The sequence below is a fragment of the Pipistrellus hanaki genome, assembly GCF_964339955.1.
Source record: "Pipistrellus hanaki genome assembly, chromosome: 16".
NCBI classification, from domain to species: Eukaryota; Metazoa; Chordata; class Mammalia; order Chiroptera; family Vespertilionidae; genus Pipistrellus; species Pipistrellus hanaki.
The window spans coordinates 20,637,054-20,649,865 of record NC_140518.1 but is presented as its reverse complement, the minus strand read 5'-3'; the positions used below and the strand labels follow the sequence as shown (position 1 = coordinate 20,649,865).

Genomic DNA, 12,812 nt, shown 5'->3' with positions numbered 1-12,812 from the left:
ACAACACATACCTAATTATTTTAAATTCTCCCTTAAAGGTAGAGTATTTCCAACACATCTTTGTATTTCATTGCAAATAACATACCTATTTTTAAAAAATCCAGTGCAGGGTGTCTTTGGTTGCCTGTTATGCAGTATGTGACGAACATCTGATTCGACCCCCAATTCTAACATTACCCCCTACTTTTATGTGGAGAAGTTACCTTTGCCTGCTGGTTGCCTCCCAATAAAGGCTTCACTACTACCACTCTTGCAACTTGGGGTAGTGTTGGAAGGTTTAATTATCCAGTGTTTATTCAGAACTTTGAAGAAAAATATTAAGTAGGATAATCACAAACTTAGCTTTTAATATGGTTAAGTTTCCATTTTCTTTTTAATTACTTAATAAAACATGCAACCGAGTGGCTTTTGTTCTTTAGGAACTGAATAAGAATACAAATAATGTAATTCTATCAAAAACTTTCCTCTTATATTTAAAGGATTAGATTCAGTAACACATGTTGAAGGTTGTGCAGCTTTTTCCCATTTAAAAATAAGTGTTTCCATGCTTCTTGCAATTTGTGGTAGATTTAAGATGTCTTTGCTATTTTGTGTTTCACTTATACATGCACATTCTTGGAAAATGTCACTTTCTCAGATACTTTGTTCCGCTTTTCTAATTTTGTTTCAATCTGTTAAATATCATGAATAAAAATAATAAAAGTGTTTGTAAAGGAAAACGGTATTAATGTTTAGAATTTTCAAATCATAAAAGCCATATTTCACATTGCTTTAAGGTGATGCTCATTGTATTGCATTACAAAGAATATTATTTTGAAAACATTGTCCAGGATAAGAAATGGCTATGATTGTAATAAATTATATTAATATAAAGCAAAAAGCATATTATTATTACCCAGCTGGTGTGGCTCAATGGATTGAGCATCATCCCATGCACTAAGAGGTCACCAGTTCAATTCCTGGTCAGGGGCATGCCTAGGTTGAGGGCTATGTTCTTAGTACATGGGCATGCAGGAGGAGGTTGGTTGGTGCTTCTATCTTTCACTCCCCCTTTCTACCTAAAAATCAATAAAATCATATTTTAAAGAAGGTTTTTAAAAAAGCATATTATTATAAAAATTAGACTGAGATTAGAAATAGAAATATTTTAGATATTTATAAATTTGAGTATAGGAGTTTAATATTGTATTTTTTGTAACTTCTTTCCCCCCCATATAGCATTAAAAAATTAGTGAATATACTGTTTTTAGGTGGTATTTACATTTCAAAAATAGAGCATAAGATCCATCATCATTTCTTTATACACAAATAATGCAAAAGTATTCAACATTGCCGAAACCGGTTTGGCTCAGTGGTAGAGCGTCAGTCTGCAGACTGAAAGGTCCCAGGTTCGATTCCGGTCAAGGGCATGTGCATTGGTTGTGGGCACAACCCCGGTAGGGGGTGTGCAAGAACCAGCTGGTTAATGTTTCTCTCTCATTGATGTTTCTGGCTCTCTGTCTCTCTCCCTTCCTCTCTGTAAAAAAATCTATATTAAAAAAAAAAAAGTATTCAACATTATACTAACTCCTCACAAAAGGCTCAACATACCTGGGTCATTTATTATTTTTTAGAATTTAATAATTTAGTTTTTGACATAGAAAAGGGATTATTAATTATAACATGAAAAGATGTACTTCAGCAGCAATATTTAGCTGTACATATTTAAAAAGCTTAATTTCAATTCCAATTCAGAGTCCTTTAAGTGGTTCATTTGTCTTGACCTCATTGTATTGTTGACTTTTTTAAAGTAGTAATTGTTAGATCTGAAACAGACTGTCAGAATATTTCCTCATGTTTACAACATGTATAGTATTATTTGTATATAAAAGAATTCTGAAGTAATGGATTGAGAATTCTGATGATCACTCAACCAAATGATGTGGTTATGTACATTTGGTCAAACCTTTTAACGGTATAACCTCAATTCATTAAGAACAAATTACTGATATAACTTATGAAGATTAAAATAACTTTTTTTAAAATTTAAAACACTTGATGTTCAGTAGTTTTCCAGCTTTATTATTTTGTAAACTGTCTCTGTTGCTTTAAAAAAGTAAATTAGAAGAACTGAAGAAATAGACACCCTCTGAGATTTGTCTCAGAATAGTTTATATTGATAAAAAATTTAAAAATTTATGTAAAAGTGTATTAGTTTAATGCAATTGCCCATATACTACTTTATGTAAAGAAATTAATTAGATTAAAATATAAACAGTAAATTATAACTTCAGTTACAATGCTGAAATTTAAAGGCAACTGATGTTATTTTGAAGTAGTACAATGGCAGAAGGACAAACTGGGTCCTGACTTTAGGGTCTTACAAGGATGCTTTCAAGGCTTGATTGGAAGAGAATCCTCTTTAAAAAAATACTTTTATTGATTTCAGAGAGAAAGAGAGGAGAGCGAAATAGAAACTTCAATGATGAGAATCATTAGATGTCTGAAGATGGGGGTGGAATAGAGGACTATGAGTAGAAAAGTCACTAATGGCCTGGCCAGTGTGGTTCAGCAGTTGAGCACTGATCAGAAACCAGGAGGTTGACGATTGGATTCCCTTTGAGTTTTAGGGCACATTCCCAGGTTGTAGGCTTAGTCCCTGGTGAGGGCATACAGGAGGCAGCTGATTGACGATGTTCCTCTCTCATCAAAGTTTCTGTCTCTCTGTCCCTTTTTAAAAAAAGCCACTATGGTATATGAACTAGAGTACAAGAAGAAAATGTTCACTAAAATACTTAAAACAATTTTCATATTATGGGGGCTTTATTTGCTTAGATAAAAGGTTAACGTTTATTCTGTGGCAATGGGGTGTCATTTAAAAAAATGCTTTTATTGATTTAGAGTGGGGGGGGGAGAGAGAGAGGAGAAGAGAGAGAGAGAGAGAGGGAAGCATCAATGATGAGAGAGAATAAGTGATTAATTTCCTCTTGCACACCCCTTACTGGGGATCCAGCTCACAACCAGGCATATGCCCTTGATTGGAATCGAACTTGGGACCCTTCAGTCCATAGGCTGACGCATTATCCACTGAGCCAAACCAGCTAGGGCGGGTGTCATTGATAGGTTCTGAAACTGAATAAGTGATCAGAAATATATGGTTTAGGAAGACTTTTAACTAGATAGATAGATTTTCGAAGTGTGATATAATGGAATAGATCACAAGTGCCCATGCTTAAATGTAATTGTGGGCACTTCAAAAGAAAGAGTATTCTGCTTTTGTTGGGTGGAGTCTTATGTAAGTTGGTTAAGCTTAATTGATTTACAGTGTTGACCATAAGCTGTTTTAATTTTCTTTATTTTCATTCTGCTGATATTTAACTTTAATTATCTGATTTCCTGGGGCACTGTTTAGGGTATACGAGAATACTAAGTAAAAGCTTTGTATGTCATATCTGCATGCTTCAGTATAACACACGCCCTTCCTGTTATGGGGCATGCTTACTGCTGATGTTATGGAGAGCTTTCTTGTCAGCTTACCCATGAGGAAAATTAAGATTGTCTTGAACTGTGTCCCAGGGAAATGGTCAAGGCTTTTGAAAAGAGAGAAAGAAGAGAACAAGCGTATACACAGTTACATTATTGACAGAAGGTGTGACTTTCTGAAAATTCTTATTTTAAAGAGTTATCTTTATTCTATTAGGCATTGAAAAAGCAGGGTTTTGCACATACCAATAGAATTTTTAGTTCTATCAAGTCTTATTAAGTCAACTCTATAAACAGCCTTCATTGCATTTATTTTGTCTACCTCTATGGGAGGCTTTCTGCAGGAACAATCTCAGTTGTGACAGTGTATTATGCCAGTGAAATGATCAGAATTCAAGTTTCTGTGTACCAGTAGCTGTAGTGAGTGGCTAATTGAATGTGACAAGCTGCTTTTAACTACCCAGTTGGTCGGGCAAAATGTTAAATTTCATTTATTATTAACTCATTGCTTCTCAGCAGAGGATTGGTTTAATTATTGGGAACATCAAGAGAAGAATTTTTGCCTTGTGTTAATTTTAGAGATTGAAGTTAAAGTTTTACTAGATTTTCCCCTCCCTGACCCAGTTTTGCCAATTGTATACAGTTGTGTGAATGCCCAATATAATCACAACTCAACAATATTTCCATCACTCCCCCAAAATTTCTCATGCCATTTTATACTATATAGTTTCCCTCCTTCCCTCGTCACTGGCAACCACTGATATGCTTCCTATTATAGTTTTGCCTTTCTAGTTTTTCATTGGAAGGGACTCACACAGTATGTAAACTTTTATGTCTTGGCTCCCCCCGCGACTCCCCCCCCCCCTTTTTTTTTATTATAATAGTTCATAATGGTGTGAGGTTCATCTTTATTGTATGGATAATTTGTTGTTTTAAATTGCTGAGTAATACTCTAGAAACACTCCATTACATTAATATATCACAATATATCCATTCCTTATTGATCAACATTTAACTGTTTTTGTTATGAATAACAAATTACAATTAAAAATATTTTATTGATTTTTTTACAGAGAGGAAGGGAGAAAGATAGAGAGCTAGAAACGTCGATGAGAGAGAAACATCGACCAGCTGTCTCCTGCACACCCCCTACCAGGAATGTGCCCCCAACCAATGTACATGCCCCTGACCTGAATCAAACCCAGGACCTTTCAGTCCGCAGACCGATGCTCTACCACTAAGCCAAACCGGTTTCGGCCAAATTACAATTTTTTATTGATTTCATAGAGGAAGGGAGAGGTAGAAACATCAATGATATGAGAGAATCATTGATTGGCTGCCTCCTGCATGCACCCCCACTGGGCATTTAGCCCACAACCCGAGCATGTGCCCTTGACCAGAATTGACCTGGGACCCATCAGTCTGCAGGCTGATGCTCTATCCACTGAGCCAAACTAGCTAGGGCAAATTACAATTTTTTTTTGAGGAACCGTCATACTGTTTTCCATAGTGGCTGCACCAGTTCCCATTCCTATCAACAGTGCAAAAGGGTTCTCTTTTCTCCACATTCTCACTAACATTTTTTTGAATTAAAATTTTTTTCATTTACAGTTTACATTCAGTATTATTCTATATTGGTTTTAGGTCTGTGGCATAGTGGCTAGACACCCATGTACTTTACAAAGTGTTTCCCTGCCGAAACTGGTTTGGCTTAGTGGATAGAGCGTCGGACTGCAGACTGAAAGGTCCCAGGTTCGATTCCAGTCAAGGGCATGTATTATACCTTGGTTGCGGGCACATTCCCAGTAGGGGGTGTGCAGGAGGCAGCTGATCGATGATTCTCTCTCATCGATGTTTCTAACTCTCTATCCCTCTCTCTTCCACTCTGTAAAAACTCAATAAAATATATTAAAAAAAAAAGTGTTTCCCTGATATTTCTAGTACTCACATGGCTCTATACATAGACATTACAATATTATAGACTATACTTCCTTTGTTATACTTTACATTTACTATTTTGTCACTACCAATCTGTATTTCTCAAGCTCTTCACCTTTTCACCCAGAAAATATAGAGTTTACTGGCCAACCTACCATATGAAAACTAATGGCATTTGTCTTTTTTCTTTCTTTTTAGCACTAGCCCACCTTATTGTTGTGTGGATTTGTATTCACTTCGTACTGGGGAAATGGTTAAGTCCATTCAGTTTAAAACTCCTATCTATGATCTTCATTGCAATAAACGGTAAGAATTTTTTCATGTATTTCTTTTACAAAGTAGCATATCTCCTGGGCATGTGGAACCCTGCCAATATAATTGACTACCTATGATTTTTTTTTTTTTAAATTGCAGAAAACACCTTTTGAATTCTGCTAAATGGAGTAGTTCTGAAGATTTCTTAACAAATGTTTTCAAATTTTTAGTCTTGACTCATTAGTGGATTTTGGATTAAATTTAGTGAATTATAACCAGTGTTTTAAAAATGAAATGGAAAAGAGTAGAACATATCTGAGCAAACATATCAAGGTTATTTGAAATGATTTTATATACATCACTTAACTTTTTAGTATTTATGATGTATGTACTTCTGTATTTATTGGTTTATGATATGAAATGTGTTTTCCTTTTAGAACTGTGAACTGCAAAAAAAGATTTTTTTCCTCATTCCTACTACAATTGAGCTAATGCTTCCCTTCATTAACATCTGTTTTGTTAAATTGTCTAGGAAAATTTTTAGATCTGGGTTGATCCTTTGCCGGACCTGGTAATAATGAAAACATTGAAGGAGAAAGGGACCCTAAGAATCTTCTGTTACTCAACACTTTACTTTTTACATTTGCACAAACTGAAACATTGTAAATGTCTTGATCAAGTTAATGGGTGCGAAGTACAATTCTTCCATTGCATTATAAAGCAAACACACAGAACATGGAAAATGAAATATTTTATGCTGTGTCAATATAAAGTAAATTTTATAATAAAAGATTCAGGTTAGATTTTAATGGAATATCAGAAAGTGACTCAGAAAGGTTGGACATAGTAGGAAGGGTAGACATAGTGATAAATATAAAGAACACATTGGCTTTGATACTAATGTAAAAGCATTTGAATGAAATTCATATTGAAGGTCTAATTGTTATGCATATTTCAACTTCAGTAATGTCAAACTCAAAAATTATAGGAAACTAGAGGCCGGATGCATGAAATTTGTGCAAGAGTAGGCCTTCCTTCCCCCGGCTGTCAGCACCGGCTTCCTTCTGGCACTGGGACCCGGCTTCCCTGGGGCTGCCTCAGACACCCGGGATGTGGGCTTCCCTTGCTGCCCCAGTTTCGTCTGGAAGATCTTCTGGAAGGACATTTGGTCTAATTAGCATATTATGCTTTTATTATTATAAATAGGAGGAATACATTGTTGTTGGGATAATGTAATTATCCTTTGATATATCAAATTATTCAAAGACCAGTATGTTAAATACTTGCCAATCATTATAATCTTTATTTGATTTTAAAAACTTTGAAATTTGCCTGTTTAATGTCTTTGCAAGGAACAGTTCTAAAATGTAGTTTATAATATAACTATATTTGGGTTGTATTTTAGGAATTTCAGTTTAAGAAAATTTATCACTAAATTATTTTCCTAATTATTTGTAAATCTCTGGGAGAACTTATAGTTTATACGGAATCTGATTAACTTTTTTTAAAAAAAATATATTTTATTGATTTTTTTATAGAGAGAAAGGGAGAGAGATAGAGAGCTAGAAACGTTGATGAGTGAGAGACATCGACCAGCTGTCTCTTGCACACCCCCTACTGGGGATGTGCCTGCAACCAATGTACATGCCTTTGACCGGAATCGAACCTGGGACCTTTTTTTAGTCCACAGACCGACTCTCTACCACTGAGCCAAACCGATTTCGGCAGAATCTGATTAACTTTTAATATATTGAGTCAATCAGAAATGACTCATTTGCACTGAATAATAGTTGTCTGAGGTTTTTTTTTTTCTTTTTCTTTTGTGTTGGGAAATTCAGCAATAATTTTAAGTGACAAATTAGATAAATCCATTTTATGTTCAATTCCATAACTTTGAGCCAAAAGTGGAAAAAACACTTTTAGTAAATAGTCAGCAATTTGTTGATATTCTACATTCTTAATGAATGTAGATTTATTTGATTTATAATGAGTGGAGACAAAATTTTGTTCAGAGGAAAAATTTTTTTGAGATGTGGTTGGTTCTCTGTCACTTTTATTCCTATAATTTCTACCTTGATTATTAAGGATTTTATGGTTATATTTTTGCCTTTTATGAGGCATATATTTCTAGCCTAAATTATATAAGAAGTGCTTGTGTTTTTTTTTAAAGTTATAAAGATAGATACTTGTTTAAATCTAGATGATTTAATACATTTATGATTCTATAGACTTTCACACTCACATTAAAAATTTTTTTCTTTCTTTTTTTCTTTCTTTCTAATTTTAGGATCCTTGTTGTAGTCTTGCAGGAGAAAATTGCTGCCTTTGATAGCTGTACTTTCACAAAAAAGTTTTTTGTAACAAGTATGTACCATTTTGATATTTCCTGGCATTCAATTATTAGAATATTCCTATGTTTCTGTTGATGTCTTATTTAGTACAATAATTTTATGGTATGAATTTTCAACCCACAACACGTTTTCCACGTATTACTAAGCAAGCCTTGTACTAGATTGCCTCAGTTTCTTCTTATATATTCTCCTCATGTAGCTATGTTGTACTTCTAAAGCAGTTGTTTAATAAATTATCATAACATACTTGAGGTAACTGTGTTATCACACATGAGGAATTTAAAAATTTTAAATCTTTATTGTTAAAAATGTTGCAAATGTCACTCCCCCCTTCTCCCCCCCAAATTGACCCTCTCTAATCTTGGGTGAAATGTGTGAGCCTGTTTCTCCCTCCTCCTTTTCTCCACACCCTCAGACTTTACTGCCCAGATGGGCAGAAATAAGCATAGAACCTACATACATAGGTAGAGAGGGAGAGGAATTTTTTTTTTAATTTATTTATTTATTTATTTTATTTTTACATATTTTAATGATTTTTTTTGCCCCCCTCCCTCCCTCCCACATATCCCCTCCCTCCCCAGAGTTTTATGTCCATTGGTTGTACTTATATGCATGTATACAGGTCCTTTGGTTGATCTATAATATTATCTCCCCCAGATCCTCCTCCCCTCCCCGCTATAATTTGACAATCTGCTTGTTGCTTTACTGTCTCTATATCTATCTTTTGGTTCATCAGTTTATAATGATCTTTATTATCCACACTCATTTGGGAGAGGAATTTTTAAAAAAGGTAATGGACAGGTCTAAGATTGTAGGGCCGGCCAGAAAGATGAAAATTCCAGCAAGAATTGATTCTGAAGAAAGTCTGGAGTTAGAATTTTTTTTTTTTCTACTGTAGTTTAGTAAGACGGTAGTTTTTTGTCTTTCTCTGTATATTTCACTTAGCATAATATCCATGTTGTCACAGATGGTAAGATTTTATTCTTTTTATGGCTAAGTAGTATTCCAGTGTATGTATCACATTTCTTTATCTAAACAAACCTAGGTTGTTTCCATGGTTTGGCGCTGATAAAAAACACTGAAGTGAACATAGGGATGCATATAGCTTTCAAATGTGTTTTCATTTTCTTTGAATAAATGCCCAGAAGGAGAATTGCTGGGTGTTACGGTAGTTTTATAAAGTCCTCTCTGACACTAAGATCCATAAGTTTACTACATATGTTTTTCCCCCCTATATATTTTATTTTTTCATGGGATCTAATGCTTATGACTTTGATCCATTTTGAGTTAGTTTTTGTGTATAGTGACAGATAGCAGTCCAGTTTCATTCTTTTGCATGTGGCCTTCTAATTTTCCCAGCACCTCTTATTTATTTTCTCCATTATGTGTTTTTGGCTTCTTTGCTGAAAATTGGTTGCCCATAACACATGTAGGTTTGTTTCTGGATTCTCAATTCTGTTCCATTGGTCTATGAGGCTGTTGTTTTGATCGTGCAACCATTTAACGTCTAAAATTGAAAAGCTCTTGTGTAATACAATTGTGAGTACGTTAGTTATGTTTGAATCGGGTCTGTAAAATTAGTAGAGACAGCTGTGTCCATCAGAGAAAGCATCTTGGGAATTTGTGCCAACGGGGTGAAGGATCAGGTAAAGAGAGCTGATAGAGAACTGGAAAGGAACGCAGCCAGTATGATGAGAAAGGAGACACCTTTGTCTTTGGCTGTACAGAAAAGGTGGCCCTGAGCAGCTGTCTGATGAGGAAATCTAAAACCCATGTATGATTAAGAAAACAAAGGACAAGGACTGATAGGTGTCATTAGCAGTCATTTCCAGTGTGCTTCAGTTGAAACGTAGATAGGAAGTCTCCAGAGAGAGAGCGAGCAAAAGATTATACAATAAGTAAGTGACTCTTTCCATTGCCCCCCATTTTTACTTGAAGGAGGAACATGTATTCCTAATGTTATTTCTTAGTATTAGCATGTGTTCTTCATATATGTTGAATAAGAAATGTAAGGAATGAATTTAAAGGATCTTAAAAAGGTACAATTATTTTTAATTTTTGAAATAGGAGCTTTTTTTTTCTAAGAAAGGTTTGAAATGTTAATGTGAGAACTCAGTCCAACTCAAGGTAAAAGTCAAATCTTATCTTTCTTCTTTTGGTTTCTCATTTATATACATTGGACTAGACTGACACTCAGCAAATATGTTCAATGAAATCACTTAAGACTTTCTTATTCTCTGCACATTATTCCTACCTGTTTAGCAGTACTCTTCAACTCCTGATGTTTCTTTTTTAAAATTAGCATATACAATTATTTTCATGATACTTTCATGGCAATGTGTAAAATGCTTATGAGATAATGTTAAGAAAAGTAAACATAAAATTTTACCTATGCTTTCAGGAAAAGTCTATGGATACGTAAGGGCAAAGATATGGAGATAATTAAAAGATCAGTGGTTTCTGGGGTAATGGAGAGGGCAGAGATGATAAATAGGCACAGATGATTTGTAGGGCAGTGAAAATACTCTATCATATTACAATGATGGTTATATGTCAGTATACATTTATTCAACCCATAAAACATATAATGGCAAAAGTTTGTTTTAGAGTTCACTTTTAGTGTTGACATTGGCAAAAAAATAGACAGATGTATCAGTGGGACAGAATAGAGAGTACAGATATAGATCTTTTTTTTTTTTTTAAATATATTTTTATTGATTTTGTACAGAGAGGAAGGGAGAGAGATAGAGAGCTAGAAACATCGATGAGAGAGAGTCATCAATCAGCTGCCTCTTGCACACCCCCTACCGGGGATATGCCCGCAACCAAGGTACATGCCCTTGACCGGAATTAAACCCGGGACCTCTCAGTCCCCAAGCCGATGCTCTATCCATTGAGCCAAACCGGTTTCGGCCAGATATAGATCTTTAACAAATAAGTAAAGCTAGTACAATGGAGCAAAGACATCCTCAACAAAAGGTGCTGCAACAAGTGGACATTCATGTGCCAAAAACTGAATCCAGATATAGACCTTACATCCTTTGCAAAAATTAACTAAAATTAATTATAAGTGCAACTCACAAAAGTATAAATGTATAGACGATAAGAGGAGAAAACCTAGATGACTTTTGAGCATGGTGATGGTTTTTTAGATGCAACATCAAAGGCGCAATTCATGAAATAAGTAATTGATAAGGTGGAGTTTATTGCAATTAAAAACTTGTGCTCTGTAAAATACATTGCCAATAGAATGAGATGACCAGCCACAGGCTGAGAGAAAATATCTGTAAGAGACATATCTAATAAAGGACTGTTATCCAGACTATATAGAGACTCTGAAAACTCATCAGGAAGAAAACAAACTGATTAAAAAATGGGCCAAAGACCTTAAAATAGGAAAAAGAAGATATTCAGATGGCAAATAAGCATATGAAAATGTGCTCTCAATGGTAGTGTATCAGTGAAATTTAAATTTAAATAGTCTGGCTGGTTTGGCTTAGTGGTTGTGCGTGAACCCATGAGCCAGGAGGTCAATGGCTGGATTCCTGGTTGGGGCACATGGGTGGGTTATAGGCTCAATCCCCAGTATGGGGGCATGTAGGAGACAGCCTATCGACATTTCTCTATCATGGATCTTTGTATCTCACTATTCCTCTCTCTTCATTTCTCTCTTAAAAAAAATCAATAAAATCATATTTAAACAAAAACAATAACAACAACAACGAGATGCCACATTATTAGGCAAAGCCAAAATGCCAACTACTGATAGCACCAAATGCTGTCAAAGATGTAGAGCAATAGGAAATCTCATATATTGCTCCTAGAAATGCAAAATAGGACAACCACTCTAATGGACATTTTGATAGTTTCTCACAAAACTACACATTTATCTTTCAATGGGCATTTACATAAAGGAGTTGAAAACTATGTCCACTTAAAACATGCCCATGGTATTTATAGCAGCTTTACTCACCTTGCCATAATGTGGAAGCCACCAAATTGTTTTTTAGTGGGTGAGTGGACAGATAAACTGTTATGTTCAGATGATGGAATGTTATTCTTAATTTCTTTTTTATTGCTGAATAATAGTGTGTGTAATAACACATTTTGTCTCTCAATTGATGGACCTTTAAGTTTCCATTTTCGGGCTATTATGAATAATGCTTTTTTTTAGGTTTTTCTGGGGAAGTATTTTTTCATTTCTTTTGGATATAAATATTTGTGTGGACATGCATTTTCATTTCTCTTGGGTATGTATCTAGGAATCAAATTGCTTGGTCATATGGTAATTCTATCCTTCTCTATTTGAAGAGCTGCCAGGCAGAGTGATTGCAACATTTTACATCACCACCAGCAGTGTCTCAGGGTCCAATTTCTCCACATTCCCGCTGACAATTGTTATTGTTCTTTGATTATAGCCATTCTATTAGGGTCTCACGAAGTGGTATTTGATTCTACTTTTAATTTGCATTTCCCATCTTTTATCTTCTTTGTTAAATTTTATGTTGAGTTGTATTTTCTGCATTGACATAGTTCTGTTTATATTCTAGATGTAGTCAGTTCTCAGGTACATGTTTTTTGCAAAACTCCAGTTCTGTGAGTTTTGTCTTTTCTCTTTCTTTGTGGTGTCCTTTGAGGCACAAAAGTTTTAGCTTTAATGAAGTCCGACTTATCTATTTTTTTATCACTTATTTTTGGATTTATATCTAAGAAAACATTGCCTAACCTAATGTTGTGAAGATTTACCACTATATTTTGTTACACGAGGTTAATACTTTTAGCTTTTTCATTTTTTAACTTATATTT

At 34.7% G+C, this 12,812-nt stretch overlaps 1 protein-coding gene across 19 annotated transcripts in view; it reads left to right on the top strand.

The window, feature by feature from the left end:
- Nucleotides 1-12,812, top strand: part of BCAS3 (BCAS3 microtubule associated cell migration factor) — a 463,099-nt gene that overhangs the window by 89,293 nt on the left and 360,994 nt on the right. For all 19 annotated transcript variants that reach the window (XM_084861666.1, XM_084861664.1, XM_084861665.1 and 16 more), the window contains exons 8-9: nt 5,599-5,706; nt 7,943-8,019. In XM_084861666.1, the coding sequence (XP_084717792.1) occupies nt 5,599-5,706; nt 7,943-8,019 (185 nt within the window). The remainder of the gene's footprint in view (nt 1-5,598; nt 5,707-7,942; nt 8,020-12,812) is intronic.